The sequence below is a fragment of the Pholcus phalangioides genome, unplaced genomic scaffold (genome assembly GCF_987345545.1).
Source record: "Pholcus phalangioides strain wild (caught in Gottingen) unplaced genomic scaffold, Ppha-v1.0 ptg000015l_1, whole genome shotgun sequence".
Taxonomy (NCBI): domain Eukaryota; kingdom Metazoa; phylum Arthropoda; class Arachnida; order Araneae; family Pholcidae; genus Pholcus; species Pholcus phalangioides.
The window spans coordinates 28550995-28573044 of record NW_028301608.1 but is presented as its reverse complement, the minus strand read 5'-3'; the positions used below and the strand labels follow the sequence as shown (position 1 = coordinate 28573044).

The window sequence follows — 22050 nt, the reverse complement described above, 5'->3', positions numbered from 1 at the left end:
TGTAACGTAACGATCAGTAGTAATCGTTTCTCGCACGAAGAAGGGGCCGATAATACCGCAGCCCATGCAGTAACTTTGGGCGAATGCAGTGGTTTCTCTTCACACAAATGAGGATTTTCGGAACCCGAAAATCTCCACTTTTTTTTTTTTAATTTTAAAAAATTAAAGAAAAACTAAATTTTCGAAATTTCTGTACAACATTTTTACAGTTTTGCTAATAAACGTACCGTTTACTGCATAATTCTATTGATCTTTGTTGTAGAGATATTTAATTTCAAAATAAGGGCTTATTCGCTGATCACCCTGTATTTGGTAAACTTTTGTTTCTCAATGAAACACTCTCACTTATACTGGTTACTTTGAATATGCTGAAAAATCGAAAAAAAAACCTACTTAATTTTTAAAACATGGAGGGTTTTTTAAAAATTATATGGTGGTTCTTTTGAAAATTAATGTTGATTTTGAACCTTCAAACGTTATTGATTACTATTACTGCTAAAGGTCAAATAGGATCGTAAAAAGATATAGTGAAAATTTATTATTCAAGTAGAGTTCATTTTTACTTGTGAAGAGACTCTTGATGGATTTTAGCATGTTAGTTCTCTTCAAATCCCACTTGAAGCAATAACCTTCATATTTCACATTTTCCCCTTGATTATATCGACATATTACCTACACAGAATGTTCAAGACCACGCTGGCATTGCTCGTGCCTTCGTCGTTCTCCGCGGTGCAGTAATACATCCCGTTGTCGTCTCTCGACGCATTCCTTAAGTAGAACATTGGTCCACTGGCAGAAAGTCTGGAACCACCGGAAGGTATTTTCTGACCATTATGGAACCATATGTAGGCAACTTTTTCAGGGTAAGCGTCCGTGGTTAGATTCAGCACCAATGGCTGCTTCTCTTCTACGTCAACGACTTGATGAATGTTAGCGAACATCGGCTTATCTGAAAAGATTCGAATTAAGCAAGTTTTGATGAAAATTAATCTAATTGTGTATTTTTATCTTGAATAATTTATGTGAAAGAGATGTAAAGAATATGAAAAAATAAGTAAATAAGTTAGGTGTGTCAGACTGTATGGGTGGTATAATGGAAGTGTATTTTCACGACATACAAGAAACCACAAATGGAGAACAAAGATAAAGGCTGAATGTCACACGTATAATGGCAGCTGCTCCGCGGTCATGTTCGCATTATGCTAGACTTTCATCTTGAAGATACAGAGAACAATCAGAAATTCAACATGATACTTATATAACATGATAATTCAAGCATTTACCATCTTTATCTCGAAATAGTGAAGAGAGATGACAGCATTAGCAGGAACAACAGCAATCTCAGCAACATAAATACGATAGGACGCACTCATACACACACACGCGCGCGCGCGCGTTCCGGTATGTACCCGATTCGTTAGAGCAAACTGTGTGTCCGGGGTTGCGTCAATGGACCAGGGCTTCGCGAGAGATTCTCCAAAATAAAAACGTCCAAATAAGAAACTCATGTTTTTTTTTAATATGTCAAAACTAAAGAATGCCTTTACTCTCCGCCGAGCTAATTACCATGTATCATACAATGTAATTTTATCAAATTTTATACTTATACAATAATTAATATATCTAGTCAATGCTTCTACAGGGTGACGCAGAGAGAATCATCCGATTTCAAAATTGCATATTTCTTAAAAATTAAAAACGCAAAATGTGATAAGTAGAGACCAGAAGTTCAGGCAAAATGCGATAAAAGTTGTTTTTTTTTTCCTATTTTCAAACGTTTTCTGCAAAAATGCCTTTTTGAATATTTCTTGTCGCCAATTTCTATTCCGATATTGTCTTATATGTTTATTCATAAATTTTAGAGGCCATATTCTTTAGAACTTGAAATATTTTTAGCATTGAGAACTTAACTATTGATTCTCAAACCTTAATATACATAACCGGCAAAATATCAGAATGACCCGAAAAACCGAGACATGATAATCATATGCAGGAGGTTGCTACTAAGTTTTTTGGTCAAAAGCTAAGGGTGGGTGGGGGGAGAGGTCACGCTTAACAAAGTTTGGGAACTACTACTACTTAACCGTACACGCACCTCGTACACATTTCTCTTCGGAATTTCTGAATTTTATGCATGTAGGGTTAAATAGTATCAGTAAAATAACAGTCACTATTTACTCGCGTGGGTGTCGTGATGGATTCACATAGAACACAGGTGCGAACCTCACTGAAGGGAAATAGTGGTGGCCCGCTGTACTTTGGAATTCTGTAGTTTCTTAAATTTAAGAAACTGCGAGCCAATCATCCACTCAAAAAATATCTTCACAGAGAGCAATTACGTCTACAACTATACAAATCGTCAATCATTACACCTCACATAAGCTGAAAAATAGTTGGCAGCATTAAAAAAATTCACGCAAAACACCAGATAAACATTCAGGCTGTATGGTACATACAGGCATTCGGCACGACAAATTCTGAAGTAAATTACTCTTGGCTATAAACTGTGCTCGGTTTGAAAGAAAAGGCATACAACATTCGAAGTCCATGCGTAATACAACGGACAAAATATCCTGGCTAGTTGTTTGCTTCGAAGAACGATATCAGCACTATATTTAAGCACATAACAGATACTCCTAAGAAACAAACTTCACAATAGGTTCACAGCACATTCCGACATGCACTAAATTGTAAAAAAAAAGAATGTTTACAAGTAGGCATGCGCTGGTTTTTTAACAGTAGTAGAATGTCAGACATGATGGACCAAGGTCATACTAGTCAATGGGGACTATTGCAGGGCCGTCATTTCAACTTTTTCCGGGGGGGGGGCAAAGAACATGTATACTCAATGTATATATATATACAGTATATATATATATATATTTATTTATTTATTTATTTAAATATATAGATATACAGTATATTTATATATATATATATATACATATATATCAATTTAATGTATTTTCAAAAGCCAGGAGAAAAAGGCATACAACATTGGGGGTCAAGGCCCCCTCCCCCCAAATGACGGGCCTGGACCATTGCACAATTGCAAACTAATCATTTCACGCTGTACTCAGCCTAATGCAGCTTCTAATTACAGAAAAAAGTCCGTTGTAATGACAGTTCACAATCAGAGATTCCCGGAGGAGACAAATCACTTCTTTTCAAATATTAGTTTCAGCATAACATCCACAAAATTCAATTTTTCAGTATATTTCGGGCCGAAAAAGATACCGTCTCTTGATTAAGACTTGTTTCCTCTGTGACCAGTTTTATAAGATTGGAAGAGAAGGGAGGAGGGGAATTTTTTCAGAGAAATATAAATAACGATGATAAAACCAGAGGTACTGCACCACCAGCCAACTAACACACTTACAGATAATTTTTTGTGTTTTTGCACCTCCTATATACATAACAAGAAGTTAAGACATATCCTTGTGGTGCTCTTATCTACTGGGAGATACTGACAAGCCCTGTTTACGAACACCTATGAATGAATTGAAGAAATTAAATAAAAAATACAACCTTTCCTTAGCATTTTATGTATTTCTTAATCTTTAAACGGCATCGCATCGACAAGATATACCACCTCCTTAAATGCCTATTATTCAAGGATTGATAAACCTATATATTTTGTAAACTCGATTTCTCAATGTGTGGAGTAGCTTTCTGTATATTCCTTACTTTGCAGCTGCTGAAAACTGGAAGAAAGCCTGTTTCATTAAGAAATAAGTGACATTTTATAAGAGGTTTAGGGATTTCTGCTTTGTCGCATCAAGGGTTAAAGGCAGGAGAAAAGAAAACATTTTTTTCAAGAATTTCAGGTGTCGTTATAGCGAATGTGTTCTGATTTTCATTCATAAATAACTCGCTATAAGCGGATATTTTTGTATCTAGCTGCTGACAATCATTTGCGAATTACTGGTAATAGCGAGATCCTCGTCATAAGCCGTACTTGTTACAACGGAATTTTAATACATTAAAATCATTCCCATTATTTTTTTGACAAGCCTACTTACATAGTCTGATATTAAGAAGTACGAGAAACTGATAATGGGAAAATCGCTCTATATATACTCATTCGTACCAACGCCATGGTGAATAGAGAAGTTCTAGAAAACCCTTCCGACGGAAATCACTCTCACGCGACGGCAGCGAATTATTATTATTTTTTTCTTTCGAAGAAAGGAATTGTTCGCTAAAGGAAAGTTTCTGAAAAGGAAGAGAAGTTCGAACAAATCGATATTCGACGTTGAAACGATAACAGCTGAGGAAAGAGGGAAAAGAAAAAGAATAACGATCGGAATTTTGACAGAGAGAAGTAGAATAGAAATACCTATAAGGTTTTTTGCAACCTTGAGGGAAAAAATTACTTAGAGATAAAAATATATAATTCAAATCTCTTACTGTCTTCTTACTTCTACACTTTGAAATCGTCACCTCTACATCAGAATAGGAAGTTTGATAGTAAGAAGCGGATCCTGTTGAGTTTCGATGAACTCTATGAGTGAACTCATAAATATCACAAATAGCTTCAAGAACAAACTGTATTCCTCTTAGGCAAAAATATATATATGGATATGGTCTCGATCATTATTTTCTTGTTAACGTGATTGGTCTGTTCTAATAATAATTGGGAAGAGAGAAGTAACGGAGGCTTCCGGAGCCTATTAACTGTTGTGCTTTAGTTTTCCTAGTAATCATAATACGGATGATATAAGCATAATAATTATTATAGGATCAGCCTCCGAAGCACCAATTTTGTGGATCTTTATCTGGATGGAGAAGCTCATTTGCTTAGCAGATGGAAATGTAGAAAGTGGAGGGAAATACGTACATATATAATCACACTATTTTCCCGTTGTTTATATCATAGTTCATCAAAAGAGGATTTATAATTAATCTACTAACCATCTGGGTGTTGCGAAGATGAATTAATTAAAGAAAATCCAACTGTCTATACGGGCAATCGTACCCACTTCCTCTATGCCCAGATTGAAATTGAAAAAAATTTTTTTTGTTTATCTCGAATATTTACTAAGCAGGGTCTCGCCCCAGGAATGTCTTCAGCTTTGAAAATTCTTCATATTTTATTACCCTAGGCATATTTAACTATTTCGAATGCGCCAACACCTGCATGTAACTAATTCATCGTCCACTGCACAATTTTCACAAGGTATATAACAGTCTGGGAAAGTTCTTCACCTAATTTTACCATCAAATACTCAAATTTGCAGCTGATGTCCGTGTTTTGCGTGTTGTGCTTTATTTCATTCCATTTTTATCAAAGCAGCCACTAAAGAGATTCATGCAAACAATTCCGAGGTACATTTTGTTGAAATCTATAACATTTATGGCGTAGTTTCATCGGTTGCTTCTCCACGAAGTAGATATACTCAAGCAAGTATCGAATTTCTACATAAAAACTCAATCATTTTACCTTTACTGTACAAAGCAAAAATTAGAAACATTGCCTAGAAACATAGATAGGTATTTTTCTGGGTATTGTTGAGTTGAACTAGGGAAAAAATAGTCATCGGGTCTCCAACCCAGACCCTCTTGCATTCCCATCAAGAATGCTACCATTTACACTGGAAACACGGCCCTGCCTGCCTTATTTCACGCACTGGGGCATGAGGCGATCAAGTAGACGCGCTAGTAGCCCCTCTTTACTTCAACAATTAGGTATGCAGAGACCAGATGACTCTCCCGGCGGAGATCAGATGATCTTTCCTTCCGAGTTCACATCTGCAATACCCATACGGACACCATATTTATGAACAATATTCCAGAATGGGTCGTATAAAAACTGTAAATCCGTGCATGAGTGTACTAGTGTCACATTTTTGACACGCCTTTCGTAGAACATAAGAAGCGCGTCTCGCTTCACACACTATATTTGAATAATGTAGGTCGAAATTCCCGGTGTTGCAAATACTGATTCCCAAGTCGGTGTAGGAAGTGGAAGCCTGGAGCTCTTCACCACCCATAGTGTAGCTAGACTTCATTCGATTCCCCCTATGTGCATCACACAATTTTCATTAACGGAAATTGGAAGACGATTGACTACAGTCCAGTCGTGGAGACGCTGGCAGGCGAAATTTAGTTCTGTGTTTTCAGACGAAGAACAGTTTAAAATCATCAGCGAATTGTACTAATGGAATTGGGTGAATGTAAAAAGTAAAACATGCGTGAATAGTACAAACATTAGTGAACCAAACACCAAACTCTGCACCACCCCGTTAGGCGCACAGTTTTTCCAGAAAGCCAATCATCGACACGTGAAAATGTCTTGAGCCCAGATATGACTGCAGTATACGCCAAGCTTTTTTTTTTTTGGCACATTCTTTGCTATCTGATTCCCTTAATTTTTTTTCTTTTTCTGCACCGGCGAGAGCTTCAGTTTTCATGAAGAAATAACAATTTAGAGAATGAGAATAAACATAATTATTTTATTGCATGAAGAGGGGGAAAAACTGACTAGCACCGTAGTTTGATAATAAAAACAGTATATTAATTCGAAAACAATGCGCAAAAATTAATAGTGGAATAATTTTCTATAAATACCTGAAATTATGTAGAATTGCCTTAGAAACGTTTTTACAGAAAGTCGGAGAAAATAGAAAAAAAAAAGAAGCTTTTCCAATACTGTTTCCTCTCACATTCACTTATTAGAAGACAGGAATTGTTTTCCAACATTTTTGTTTAGGCGGAACCTCTCAAATAGAATTCGGGATCTAGGAAGTCTCAAAAGTGCAGGAAAATATTTGAGGGAACGCCTACATAGCTAGAACATGGTCTAGAGTATGAAAAAGAAATGTTTCCGCTTATTATTATTTCTCGTTGGACCGCTAGTGAAGCCATATGGACACTGGAGTTTCTTGGATCACCCGTTGGGGAACCCCGTGCTCCAATGATATTAAAAAACATTTCAGAGATGAAACTAGTCTCAATAAAATATGTTCATCCTCAAATTTAATGTGTAAATATGACTTTTGAGTCCTTTCAAAGGAATTTTCGTAAAAAAGTGACAAAGGTGAAAAACGAACATCAGCCATATCTCCGCATGAATAGTAGGGAGTGACAACGCACACACACACACACACACACACACACACACACATACCTTGAGATAACCTGCAATTGTTCAGAAAACTATATACAGTAGGCCTATATGAAAATGTTCGACATAATTTCTCCGTATTTTTGCCCCCTTCAAATGAATTTGCTGGAATCCTGAACACTATTACTTGAAAAGTAATTGTTTCCTTGAGCACAGGAAAAAAGAGAAGGGCTCTGTTCAAATTTTACTCGGATTTTTGTCAACCACTCTAGATATTTTGGTCGTTTTCTGTGTTTCTGTGGAATATCTTTTCATAAAGCCTAATTTATGAAAACTATTTTATTTCTGAAAAAAAAAAAAACAGTGTTCGAGTATCTTTGATTATACACAGGGTAATCATAATAAGAGTTCTCATGTGTTACCAATAAAATTACTGCAAACAAACAAAATAACAAGATAACTTCGCTGACATATGGATCCGAAATAAGAATGTATTTTTTTTTCAATGTAGGAGAGTGAAACATCAATAACAGCAAGGACATCACACTGCCCTTGCCAGAATAGAAGCTCAAGTGTTTCTATTTCTCCTCTTGTATTTATATCTTTCTTTAAGAAAAATGTTGGGATAAATGTTCCAGCAAAGACAATCATAAATCTTACGAGGGCGCAAAAGCCCTGGTAAGATTTCTTACTTGTCACACGCGACTGTCTCGTAAAGCAAAGGAATGGCCGAGTAAGAACAAAGAAGAGAAGACTAAAAAGGAAAAAGAAAAGTCTAACTCTAACAGACATACTATTAAAGAAAGAATAAGAAATAATGGATAAGAAGCGCGGAGGTAATACTTACGCCTGATGCGCAGAGTGATGGTCTGCGAGACGGGGGATTTGAATACATCACTCCTAGCTTGACAGGTGAATAGCGATCGGTCATCGCCAGGGTCCGCTATGAAGGACAACCGGCTACGAGTGGCTATCCCGCCGTACGCAGAACTCAAAGTTTCTTCTCTGTGGTCCCTCAAGAAAGAACTATCTTTCTTCCAAGATATCCGCGACAGTGGATTACTGCTGCCCGATGTGCAAGTCAGCGTAACCTGTATAAAGAAATATGGAAGTGTTAGACACGTGGGAGTTATATAACTGCAGAACACCATATGCAATTTTCTCGTTAACAATCACAATCTTCTCTCTCTCTCATTTTTGTCTTTTTTTGCCATAAAAAAGAAAAAAATTCTCGATATTGATGGTTTCTTTCCCTTCGCGATGGTGTAGACACCTATAGCGCTGTTCCGATCAGTCATACTACGGTGTATGAATTCTTTCACGGTAATTGGTCAGCGGGAATCTTAGAAGACGAACGCGTATCAGGCTAGAGTTTGGGTTCCTTCTGGGAAAGTCTGAAAATTCACCAAGTTATCGTCATTTATTCAGGGTGCATTTGATCGTACACGCAAAAACGCTTTGCTTGGTTACCTAAAACGTTACCCTTGCACGTCGTACAATAAGCGTCACTGCCAGAGAAGAGCATGTACATATTCAAGGAAAAAATCGGCCGAAAATTTCACCTTCGTAACTTGGGGCAGAGATTTTGGAGATGGGAGGGACGTCATCTTGGATGCTAATAATACACTAGCAGATGACTAACTAGCTAACCAAGTTCTTGAAAGCAGCCGAGTTCTGGTCACTTCTCAAAAATATTCCTTAACAACCTCCTAAACAAAATGGCCCGCCACTCTGTCTCATCGAAGAGATATAAGCACGTTTCTTCAACACCCTGACGGTGCTACTGTACTGCACACCAACTCTGGCCAACCACCATACAGCGATTTACTGTGGCGTTGGGTCGGAAATCTTTCTGTCTAGAGAAAGTCGTGATGTACCTCCGAGTTCGTCTTGAACATGGAGGGGAATTTGCGAGTACATATGGAGAAAGCACCATCTATCGGTGGTCCCCTGAGGATCGTTAGGAAAAGAACTTATCAATAGCCTTCTCCGGGGACTACACATTACTCTCCTCCATGTCAAACGAACACAAAAATCAATGACCTATCACAATGCCATCAGTCGAGTGGCGCTGTGGTGAGATGCTCATCTTCCACTATGAAGGTTACCGTCAAGTTTCACGTGTTCGAATCCGAGTAATAATATCAGAAACAAGATCTTTACCTACCGAACCAGATGCGACCACCGACAGATGACTCTTTCATTTCCCACCCAACTCCAATGGCTGGAAATTTCCTCATTGCGATATATAACCGAATTTGGTATGTGGTAAAGTAGCCACACTGCTAAAGCACATCTCATCTATGCTTACCAGCCAGAAAATCTAAGTGAAATCTTTGGGCCCAGAAACCCTCAACCCACCCGAATTAGTAAAAAACCCGTCCAAATAACAAAATCCATGGGTAAGTTGAATGGTCTAATACTAGCTGATGACTGGTGGATGTGTTCAAATGTGCTGAAATCTGTATCGAGCTGCAAGAGCAGAATAGAAATAGGCATGAAAAAACCCTAAATCCTATCGACTCAAAGCTCTTATAGGTTGTCTCGTAAGTTACGTATAGATAGGATTGACGAAGTTTTCCGTCATGTAGGTCTTCATAACTGAACCTGCACTTCAGCAAGCTTGCCAGGTCATTTCGGTAAAGATATGAAGTTATCATCTCATCTTTTGTACAACATTATGGTCGCTATATCTCATTCGAAAAGCCCTAAATCTTTTAGTAAACAGCGACAAAGATATGGGTCTTATCCGTGAATTTTGAGCTATCAAGTCCTTTGATACCTCTTCGATTGTATCTTCCACAAATTATGAAGTAAAAGACACTGTTCCGAGCAATTAAGACCCTGATAGGTTCGAGGATTAGATGTGGTATCGTTTATCTGGACCCGAAAAATACGCGAGTCAAGGCATTGTTTGACAAATTTAATACTGCAGAATGGCAAATACACTTAAATACCAAACAATCCAATCGTGCCAAATTCTGTCAAAATATATTTCCATAAATAGAAGAATGCGATTTCTTGTATATGTTGCCATTTTTATGTAGATACGACACATGAGCTATAGAAACTTGCAAGAGATACTGGGTTGTTCAGAAAGAACTCTCTAATTTTTAAATAACATAACTTCGAAATAGTGTTAGAAAAAAAAAAGATGAAACACACACAAGTGGTAAACCTTCAATAGGCATTGTTTGAGAAATTCATGGGACAAATTTGAAAATGAGATAAAAGACAACTAAACAATCATTTTTGATCATGGAATGTGGGATCGAATCTCAATATCGAAAATGATACAGGGTGTTTTTTAGAGAGTGCTCAACAGCACTTCACCAAAAACAAATATCATATTCTTCGGACAGATTTTCTATCATCCATTCGAGAGTGCATAAGCACTTTTGGAGAGGAGTTTGATTTTTATTTGTACAAAGGCAATCAAGATTATGCTGCGCTAAACAAGCGGAATAATAATGATTTCGCATAATTTGTGTTACCTGTTTCATCAGGAGAAGGCCTAACACATTACATTACCGTGCCCCTCCCGAATGGTTGATCCGGAATTTTGAAGACACCGGTTAGTTACAAATTTGTTTGTTTTTTTTCGATGATAACGCAGTAATTTTGTCGATCAGAACGATGTGAGTTATATCATTCCGTGGTTGAATTTGCTAATCTCAAGGCTTATCTCGACGTCACGAAATTACTTGAGGAAACCATACGTCAAAAAAAAAAGAGGTGAAACGAACACCTCAACACCCTGAAGGTTATTAGTATTCAATTCCATAACATCGTGCCGTAGTCAACTTCCCGCTGAGCGGACATGGAGGAATCACTTTCGCAGCTCATACACATACACTTATATTAGAGTCGGCGTTTATTTGCCCCCAAATTCACAAATCTCGCACCATTAATAACGACTATGCTATCCTAATGATTCCAGTTAATGGCCATGCTCAGTGGAAGGTTACAGGAAAAACGTGTAGATTTAGGTGGCAACTTGGAGCCATTATTAAAAGTGCTCGATTCACTTAATTATATAAACCTTGGCACGGTCGGAAGGAGGTTATGGTGGCTAGGATCGAATCAATCGCATGCGAGAAAACAGCTATTACTCGAGGCGCTGGCACTTATTAAGGGGCGCAATGTCGGGCATACTCAATGAAGTGCCCGTGCCTCTTGAAAACCCCCCCTCTACCAGATCGTTCTCGCTCAGCTACTTCCACGATCTCTCGCGTGGGTTAAGTGCGTGAATAGAGTATGCAAATGGACCGACCTCCTTCATCGGAATTGCAGTTGTTCAGCAAAGCGTAGTAATCGTAAAAGAGGTAGAAAATCTTGGAAAATCGATCATTAGATCACTTTCCGCAACTTTAATAGAGAGGACGACTTTCCACCCCCCTTTTCGCCCCTTTAATTCTTTCCCCCCTCTGAGCTCGGCTCCGCCTCTATAGACGGCGACGACCATGAGAAGGCAACAGATTTTCGGCTTGTTACTGGAGCGCCTAATCTCAGCTATTGAGTTTATACTGCAAACCCCTTGGAATAAATGATGAGATTCGAGGAGCGAGATTTCCTGTGAAAAATTTCAGGAAAATTTACTCCTCGCTCCAATAGTTGGACACGGACCAGGTGTTTCTAGTTACACAGAACGAGAGGGAAGAAATAGAAAAAAAATATATATACACATAAATGACTAGAAAAAAATGATAAAATCACCGTGTAATTATTGATTACTCAATTATCTACTTTAAAATGATCTAATTTAAATACAGTAATGATCGTTCTCGCTCAGACCGTAATGACATCTGGGCGTTTTCTTAAATATTACAATATTCTTCTACTCTTAGGCTGGTTGCACGACGGTTAGAGATGGCTAGACGAGACAGCTTTAGAGAAGCTGAGTCATAGATTTTCCCGTAGATTTGTATGGTGCAACGCACACCGGTTAGTCAAAAACCAATCAAAACGTTGCGTCATACAAATGAATGTGAACAAAAATGACTATGCTTGTCTAAAGCTATCTTGTCTTGTGGTGTCTAACTAGTGTGCACCTAGCCTTACAAAATAGCTGTCTAATTTATTGAAATACAGATAATCCCCAAACTAGAAAAATAATTATGAGAGTTTTAGAAATGTAAACCAGTAATCATCTTACGCAGGGATTCCTCAAATTGTGCACCGCTGCATTTTAGGTTGCAATAACATCGGTCAGTTGTATACATTGTGGTTCTAAATTCATGGGACAAATTTGAAGAGATGATAAAAGACACTTAAACAAGCATTTTTGATCATGGAATGTGGGGTCGAATCGCAATAGTGAAATTGGTGCAGAGTGTTTTTAGAGAGTTCTCAACAGCAATTCACCAAAAACAAATATCATATTTTTCTGACAGATAAGATGAGTAGCCAACTGTGTCAATTTTTAACTCTTAATTGGTCTAGTAGGGTCTGATGGAACCCAAGGAGGTTGTAATACCCCTCATGTCACTCATTGCATCATGGATAAACCTCATGCTATCTGTTTCTGCATGTAACTCGCTCCTACTAGACAAGTTAAGGGTTGAACATGTTTTGTAGCTCAACATTCCGCAGCTAATTTTTTTGTTTTTATGTGTTTCTGGGTGTGAAATGAATTTTTTTTTTAAATTTTTTTCATAATTTTTTGAAGATGACGCCTTTGGAATCATTACTTGTTAGATGGTGGAGGATCAGTTTTCTCTCTTTTGCAGGCACTTCATTGAACGGGACTTCAAAAATTCTCCCCATGACTTTATCAAGACGATCCTGTGGTTTAATAATTTTCTGTCGGGAAGTAGTCTCTAGACAGCTCAGAACAGAGGACTTTAATTATGTACAACCTCTGTGAATAAATGTTATTTAAGTCTCTACCAGAATAAATAGTTCTTTTCAAGTTCTAGTAATCTTGATTATATTAAGTTTAACGAATTATTCTATGTGAATATCACAAACAATCATACGATACAATTTCCATGTGAAACTTGGATCTTATTCGATGTTTGTGAATGATATTTCAAACTCCCAAGGACCAACTAACTATTCAACAAACCACAATTTCTATAACGGGAATTGCATGCATGAATTTCGACCCGCACGAGGATAAACAATTTACGAAATTGTAGGGCAACTGCGAGAAGCCGATTTCGCTGTCCTTTATGGTTGTATGCCCTAATCCTATATGTTCATATCAGCAGGCTTTATCGAGAACTCGAAATCATTCAGTTATATAGCTGATGAATATTTGAATGATCGGATAAGTCGTCTAAGCCGTTCAATCAATTTTGATTGTCAAGACCGATTCGATTGCATTCATAAGGATGCTTCGAAACTTACTTCCAAGCCCTTTCAACATCATAAACTTTGCATTGGTTTTGATTGCGTAGATGGGAATTATGTGTTCCGGACTAAATGTTAAAGTAATAAAACGAACTTGGCAATACAGACTTCACTAGTGAAAAGAAAAACTTCCTATGTGTTATTGGTCCTAGAGGTCTCAAATAAAATAAGCAGCAGTGCATTCCCCTCCCTGAGTCATCTCTCTACCATTCTATTGACCGTGGGGCGGGCGGTAAACGTCATGGTTGTGTAGCGACCTCTACTTGAACTTTCACCGATTGCGGAAAAATTATGACGTCGCACTTCGCAATTTTCTGATGAGAATATTTTGTTACCTAGCAACGCAAGTTGCGATAAAAAATCGAATGTTTTTCTTCGCAGTCGGCAAGCAACCATTGTCATGTGATGTCTTCCATTTTTATGTGTCCGTACCAAATTAAACACGTATTATAAAAAACCTTCTGATTGTTATTATATTTAATAATGGAGCTCAACAACCGGTCCTACAGATAGGCGCCTACACACCGGTGCCCTGCATCGGTCCCTAAACTGGGTGCCTAAACTGGCGACGCCGGACGTGATTTCGAACAGCGCCATGATTTCGAACAGCAAGCTTCTCAAGGTAAGCGAGTAATCGTTTCCTCCGTTCCAAATGGACAATCCGCCGAATGTCGATCGCGTCGCTATAAAGCCGCCTCCATTTTGGAGAAACAATCCAAACTTGTGGTTTATCCAACTAGAAGCACAATTCTCGATCGCAGCGATAACTGCCGATGCTACGAAGTTCAACCATACTATCGCTGGTATCGATGCCGATATTTTATCGACAGTCCAAGATTTAGTTCTAGAACCTCCCCAGCAGAATAAATACGACGCGCTGAAGACACGATTGATTCAGGTTTACGCGGAGAGCGAATCATCGAAAATCCGTACGCTACTGCAAGGTTTAGAACTAGGAGATCAAAAACCATCGCATCTGCTTGCCCGAATGCGTGAGCTTGCCGGACGTAACTTTAGTGATGACTTGCTGAAATCGTTGTGGTTAGCGCGACTCCCCGCTAACGTTCAAGCTATACTAGCTGCTTCGAGCGAAGGGCTTCCACAACTCGCTTCGATGGCAGATAAAATCGCTGAGTTGGCCATTCCAAATATCTGTTCAGCATCCGGTCGACCCGAGAACGCAATCAGCCAATCACTGGAGCAACAAGTCGCAGCTCTGACCAAAGAGTTGAGTGAGCTGAAGGCCGCTATTCAAACTTCACAGCGACAGCCTAGACCTCGATTCGACCATCGTCATCGTGAACGGTATTCTCGCTCGCGATCCCACAGCCGAGCCCAATACAAACAAGCTGAAAATGGCTTCTGCTTCTATCACACCAGTTTCGGAGCTCAAGCTAAGAAATGTCAACAGCCCTGCTCCTTCAAAACCTCACCGGGAAACTAATAAGGCAGTCGTCCACCGGCCAAGGCCACGGCTGCCAATTCGTCGACAGAGTCATACTGGCCGATCCTTCCACCAACTGGACTTTTTTGATCGACACGGGCGCTGATGTGTCAGTCGTCCCGCGAACTGTCGTCAATACCCACAAGAAACCCGAGAAGTTGATTCTTACAGCCGCCAATGGTTCCTCTATCTCAACTTACGGTACCAAACTTCTAACATTGAATTTGAACCTCCGAAGGACATTTGCTTGGCCATTCATCATAGCCGACGTAACCCGACCAATTATTGGTGTAGATTTTCTATCGCATTTCAATCTGTTAGTCGATAGCAAACATCATCGCCTCATCGATGGAACGACCTTGCTATCTGCCACTTGTTCCATTGCAAGAAATATCGCAGCTCCATCTTTTTGCTTGAACAGTATCGATCTATTATCATCGCCATATCGGGATATAGTCAAAGAGTTTCCTGATATTCTCCGTCCACACATCCAAAATAAGAAAATTAAAGAGCACAATATCAAGCACTTCATTGAGACTACAGGTCCACCAGTTTTTGCCCGACCTCGACGGCTTTCCACGGAAAAGTTGAAAGTTGCGCGAAAAGAGTTCGAGTTCATGATGCAACAAGGACTTTGTCAACCTTCGAAGAGCAGTTGGTCTAGTCCACTCCATCTAGTTCCAAAGAGATCTGGCGACTGGAGACCGTGTGGAGACTATAGAGCACTAAACAAAATCACAGTTCCTGATCGTTACCCGATTCCTTTCCTCACAGATTGCTCGCACATTCTCCACGGAACGACAATATATTCCTCAATCGACCTGATTAGAGCGTATCAACAAATTCCAGTGCACGAGCCGGATATTCCAAAAACAGCAATTACTACACCGTTTGGACTCTTCGAATTTCCGTATATGACCTTTGGATTACGCAATGCAGCGCAGACCTTCCAGAGATTCATGAATACGATCCTACAAGGATTGGAATTCGTATTCTGTTATTTAGACGATATCCTGGTAGCTTCTCCAGACGAGCAAACTCATCTCCAACACTTACGTGAAGTATTCAGTCGACTTGACGAATACGGACTGTGCATAAATGTGCCAAAATGCATATTTGGCGTCCCGACCATCAAATTCTTGGGATATGAAATTAGCAAGAATGGACTCAAACCGTTATCCGCCAAAGTAGATGTCATCAAGAACTTTATGCAACCCACTTCCGCCACTTCCTTGCGCCGATTTCTGGGCATGTTGAATTTTTACCACCGGTTCATACCTAAGTGTGCAGACCTGCAGCGACCACTCACCGCTATGTTAGCAGGTCATGCGAAAAACAGCCGGAAACCACTCAATTGGACTCAACAAGCTTCACAAGCCTTCGCCGACGTCAAGGAAGCGCTATGCAACGCCACTTTGCTCGTTCATCCAAAGCCAAACGCGCACATTTCTCTCGTAGCAGATGCATCGGACAATGCCATCGGTGCAGTGTTACAGCAAGAGCATGACGGTGTGATCCAACCCCTCAGTTTTTTCTCTCGCACACTCTCCCAGTCTCAAATAAAATACAGTGCGTATGACAGAGAACTACTAGCTATTTATAGCGCAGTTAAACATTTCAAATGCCAGCTAGAAGGACGTCATTTTACCATTTATAGTGACCATCGTCCATTGATGTATGCCTTCAAACAAGACCCGAACAAAGCTTCGCCTCGACAACTACGGCAATTAAATTATATCGCAGAATTTACTACTGATATCAGGTATATTCCCGGACCAAACAATGTAGTTGCTGACACTTTGTCACGCATCGCAACTATTGCTTCTCCATCACCAATCGACTACGATGCGATTGCCGACTCTCAATGTGACGATGAATTACGTGAACTCCAACAAAGCTCATCATTGAAAATCGTCAAACTGCGTTTGCCGGACAGTAATATAACGAAGCACTTGTTTTGTGACATTTCTACGGGACACATCCGTCCTTATATTCCAGAATCACACAGAAGACAAGCTTTTGAATCACTCCATACGCTTTCCCATTCAGGTATCAAAGCTACTACCAAGTTGGTTTCTCAACGCTTCATCTGGCGCAACCTCAAAAAAGATTGTCAGGCGTGGACTAGAGCATGCATTGCATGCCAACGTTCTAAAGTTCACCGACACACTCGTTCCGCTCTGGCCGAATTCAAAGTACCAAACAATAGATTTCAACACATCAATCTCGACATAGTTGGCCCATTGCCATTATGCCAAGGCTCACGGTACCTCCTAACGATAATAGACAGATATTCCAGATGGATCGAAGCCACACCTATGCCAGACCAAACTGCCGAAACAGTCGCCAAAGCCCTAATTGCGACCTGGTTTGCCAGATTTGGCATACCACAGAAGATTACCACAGACCAAGGAAGACAGTTTGAGAGTCACCTTTTCCAAACCTTAAGCAGATACCTCGGATTCCAACATCACAAGACGAACGCATATCATCCTCAGGCGAATGGACTCATCGAGAGACAACACCGATCTCTGAAAGCTGCCCTAAGATGCCGAATCCAATCCCATGCAGCTTGGGTTGACGCTCTTCCATTAGCACTACTAGGCCTGAGATCCGCAGTGAAAGAAGATTTAGGATGCTCCTCCGCCGAAATCCTCTACGGATCACCATTGCAACTGTCTGGCGAGTACTTCTCCGCAATACCAGACATCAAACAATCCGATTTCGTCCATCAACTTCAAAAACTAATGCGTTCAATGAAACCCATACCTACAACAACTCACGGATCTACGCCAACATATGTTCCTACATGTCTACAATCCGCATCTCATGTCTTCCTGCGTAACGATGCACCACACTCTGCCTTGCAACCAACGTATCAAGGCCCATTTCTGGTCAAAGATCGACGAGATAAATTCTTCGACATCGACTTCAACGGGACATCCAGGAGAATCTCCATCGATCGGTTGATCCCAGCTTTCTTAAGTGACCAGCATACCCAAGTGCCTTCGACGTCACCCGTCCATCCAAGTACAGTACCAGCAACTGTGACTCGTTCCGGTCGTCATGTCCACTTCCCCGACAGATACTCGACCACGACATTTCGTTGACACTAGGGGGGGAGTGTGTAGCGACCTCTACTTGAACTTTCACCGATTGCGGAAAAATTATGACGTCGCACTTCGCAATTTTCTGATGAGAATATTTTGTTACCTAGCAACGCAAGTTGCGATAAAAAATCGAATGTTTTTCTTCGCAGTCGGCAAGCAACCATTGTCATGTGATGTCTTCCATTTTTATGTGTCCGTACCAAATTAAACACGTATTATAAAAAACCTTCTGATTGTTATTATATTTAATAATGGAGCTCAACAACCGGTCCTACAGATAGGCGCCTACACACCGGTGCCCTGCATCGGTCCCTAAACTGGGTGCCTAAAGTTGTTTTAAAAGGGGAAAGGGGCGAATGTTAAAATGGAAGTTTCTGATTATTGTCTATTTCTCGCTAAATATGCTTTAATAACATTTCTGTATCAATATAAGAACATTTTCTGGTCTCTTAGTTGTCAAAAACGTTTTTAGGTCAAAAACGTGTTTCAACAAGCTTGGTGCCTTAAACACCAAAATGGCGCCAAACTGGAATGGTTATTTTTTGGTGCTTTTTTGTCCCCTGCGTCTCATTTTCACTGAAAAGCATATTTTTTCTCTCTCTGTAGGCATATACATATACATATATATATATGCCTACAGAGAAAAAAAAAATATATATATATATATATATCACTGTGTGATTCTACTGTATTTTCATGATAATTTTGGGAATAAAGTTGAAAATTTTGAAAAATTTGCAAATTTTTATGCCACAAAAACAGATTTATATTTGATCATTCATTTATGGTTTCTCATAATACAACCATTGATATATGCCTAAAGAGCAAAATAACAGAGAAATTGATGCTTTTCAGTGAAATTTGAGACACAGGGGACCAAAAAAGGTCATTCCAGTTTGGTGCATTTTCGTGTCTAAATAAGGCACCAAGATAGTTGAAACCCCTTTTATTTTTAACTAAGAGACCTGAAATTGTTATTATATTGATACTGGAATGGCATTAAATCATTTTTAGCAAGAAATAGACAGTAATAAGAAATTTTCATTTGAACGTCCCTTTTCCCTGAAGTTCCATTATTGAATGTTTCTCGCCAAAAGTATACGGTATCGTGCGGAGTTTTATTATTCTGTCGTGATTAGCGAGTCCTTATGTTACTGCGTTCAATAATACACACTAGTGTGCTAAAAACAACACCGTGACCGTTGACGTTATACAGAGCACCGAGCTCACCGAACACCTATTCTCCTTCGTCTTGCAGTACACTGGTTTACACTGGTTTACCAGTTTACACTGGTTATTACACATGACATAAAATGATAATATTAAGGAGAAAAGAAAATAACATTTGTTGCGGAAAATTGTCTTATTCACCAGCTTCTGAAACATTTGATATCTTCGTTCGTGAGACTGTCTTAAACTATGTCTTTAATGCGTTTAACTCAACACGGATTCTTACATACCAGCGCTCGACCAGACTCACTAATTCCTGTAAATTTGAAAGTGCCATCTTATCCGTACAGCAAATGATTTTCGCAGATCAAAGAATGCTATTGCCGCAGTACCTTTATAGATTCTGGTTTCCTTGATGAATTCAACAAATCGAAGTAATTAGGTGGTGGTCGAGTGCTTGCTGCGGAAGCCGTGTTGTTCTGGACCAATGATGTCGTGATCTTCAGTGTATTTGTGAATCCGTGCTGCCACAACTCTCTCGAACAACTTTCCCAAAGAGTGAGATTGGGCACCAATTCTGAGGATAATGTAGTTCTTGCCCAAATTTGGGGAGTATCTTAATATTGGCTGATTTCCAGCTCTTCGGGAAGTGATTCAAACGGAGGAATTCACTATACGTAGAGACAATATATTGAACCATATTATTAGGTAAATTCTTCAGTGTATTGTTGATGTTATCCTGACCATCTCCTCAACATCTGTAGGAAACTGATTGCAGGGATATCATGATAAGAAAAAGGTTTGTGAAAGAAAAATATGAAAGTTATTAATTACAGAAACACTCAAGAGATATATAGTGATTCAAAAAGAAATTTTTAATTATTATATAATGCAATTTTGAAATAGTATTGGATATAAGGTAAAACTAAGTGCATTCTTGATAAATAGACCTGCAATTTTAAATACACTTGTTTGTTACAACTTTAGTGAATAGATGACGCTACGTTATTAATAAAATGTTCTTTAAATCATTTATTTGTTTCGAATTTTGGTACGCATATTTTTTATTGTATACGCTAGCCTACCTATGCCAGTGCGAAATTTTACATATCTTTAACATTCAGTTTTTAGCAAATTTAAAAAAAAAAAATTAATAGGATTGAGTCAATGTGGCATCTCAATATCCTTCGTCTTTTTATAAACACTTAACAGTTTTCTTCATTTTGAATCAATTCACTTGATATTTTATTCTATTCAATTATGTTCATGACATGCTACTTTATCAAGCGTGCAAACTGTCAAAAGCGGAATTTTTTTTGAAAATTTGAAAAAATTAAATGTTATAGGTATGTAAAATTTCGCCCTGGCATATGTTGTCAAATACAATCAAAGATATATGTTTATATATACCAAATATAAAATAAATGAATGGTTTAAGGATATTTTTAATAATATTTCCACTAGAGCACAGTTTTTAACCATGTTGAAAGAAAGAGGACCAAATATAAATATTCACTTGAGGTGTAGAAGCTCAAGACGACAATATTTTAGGCTGAAATTTGGAGGCAATGTGTTCTAGCCAGTTTGGCACCGTTTACTGACTAAGGTCAAAGGAATAAAAAAAAGTTAAAAAAATGTTTTTCGTTCCAATTTAATGTACATGCCCGGATTGCAAGACTAACGTGGTTCGATTTCGGAGAAGGCGAGTCAACTTCTCTCTCAGAAGTTCATCTCGGCATTCAATATCCAAAAAACTTAGAAACTTATGCCCTGATGAACTATCGTCTGAGAAAAAAAAAACAAGGCAGGAGAAAATTAAATTTTAAAAACAAGCAAATATACTTGAAAGCCTTGGTTCCCTGCGCATTTATTTTCAATTTATCCTCTTACTGGGAAGCAAACTCTTGTATGTTAGGCTTGGTTGAGCAATTTCCCTGTTGTACTTCTTGCATTTCGTAGTTTCATGAACAAATGAAACAGCGGAGAACAATATAAACATGGAAAAATGTAAAAAAAAATGAAATTCGGTTTTTTTTTTTCCCCGAGTCAAATATCAAAAATAGGCTACTATAAATTCCCGTTCCTGGTACAACGAATCGGTTGGAAAAGAAAATAAGGACGAAGGGAAACAAAAATCAAGCAAAACTTATCAAGGATACGTATTCATTTGGCGTCTCACGCCCTTATTTTTTTGTATAAATCTAGGTTTTTTTTACGTTTTCTGGAAACCGAGCCACCTTAACGAGCATTCTGAATGAGCTGCACCAGTAATCCAATCTGATCGCTTAAACTTTTCTACGAATCTACTTTTTTTTTTGCTCTCTCTCTCTCTCTTCTCGATTCATTTTATAAGCAGAACTTTGAAAGACACTAACAGGGAAAAGCAATTACATCCGAACAGAAAACCGATGTCCCTGGCGTACGACCGGGAAGATAGAGAGAGAGAGAGGAGAAAAAGTGGCGTAGGAATAAAAACGGATCTTTTGACTTATGAAATTCAAGGAGAAACAGAAACAGTAAAAAAATTCCGAGAAGAAACGCTAATTATTGATCCTGGTTTCTTGGAATTGTATCTGAGCAATAAAAACAGGAGAAATACGAAATCACAAAGAACAAAAACTTACTGCATATGCACACAATATTTTGCGCTCCTGGAAAGAGGGGGATAAAAATAAAATAAGTATAAATAAAGCAAAATAAATAAAAATGCATGTGTAGTGATTATAGGAAAAACCGATAAAATGTTCGAAAGCAGACAAATCTACGTTTTTCGCTCATATTCTATAATTAACTTAAAAAGCAAAGAAGAAAGAAACATTTCGCAAATATTCAAGAGCGTTTCTGGATTGAATGCTATTCATAAAACATATACATAGCAATGTGTGTTATTCAAGACTGACAACATC

General features: G+C 38.7%; 1 protein-coding gene across 1 annotated transcript in view; it reads right to left on the bottom strand.

The window, feature by feature from the left end:
* The window catches only part of LOC149075771 (nephrin-like), a 219275-nt gene that overhangs the window by 30270 nt on the left and 166955 nt on the right, over positions 1-22050 (bottom strand). Inside the window, exons 13-14 of the mRNA XM_089243281.1 lie at positions 7914-8157; positions 677-949 (exon numbers count right to left, since the gene is read on the bottom strand). Of these exons, the coding sequence (XP_089099407.1) occupies positions 677-949; positions 7914-8157 (517 nt within the window). The remainder of the gene's footprint in view (positions 1-676; positions 950-7913; positions 8158-22050) is intronic.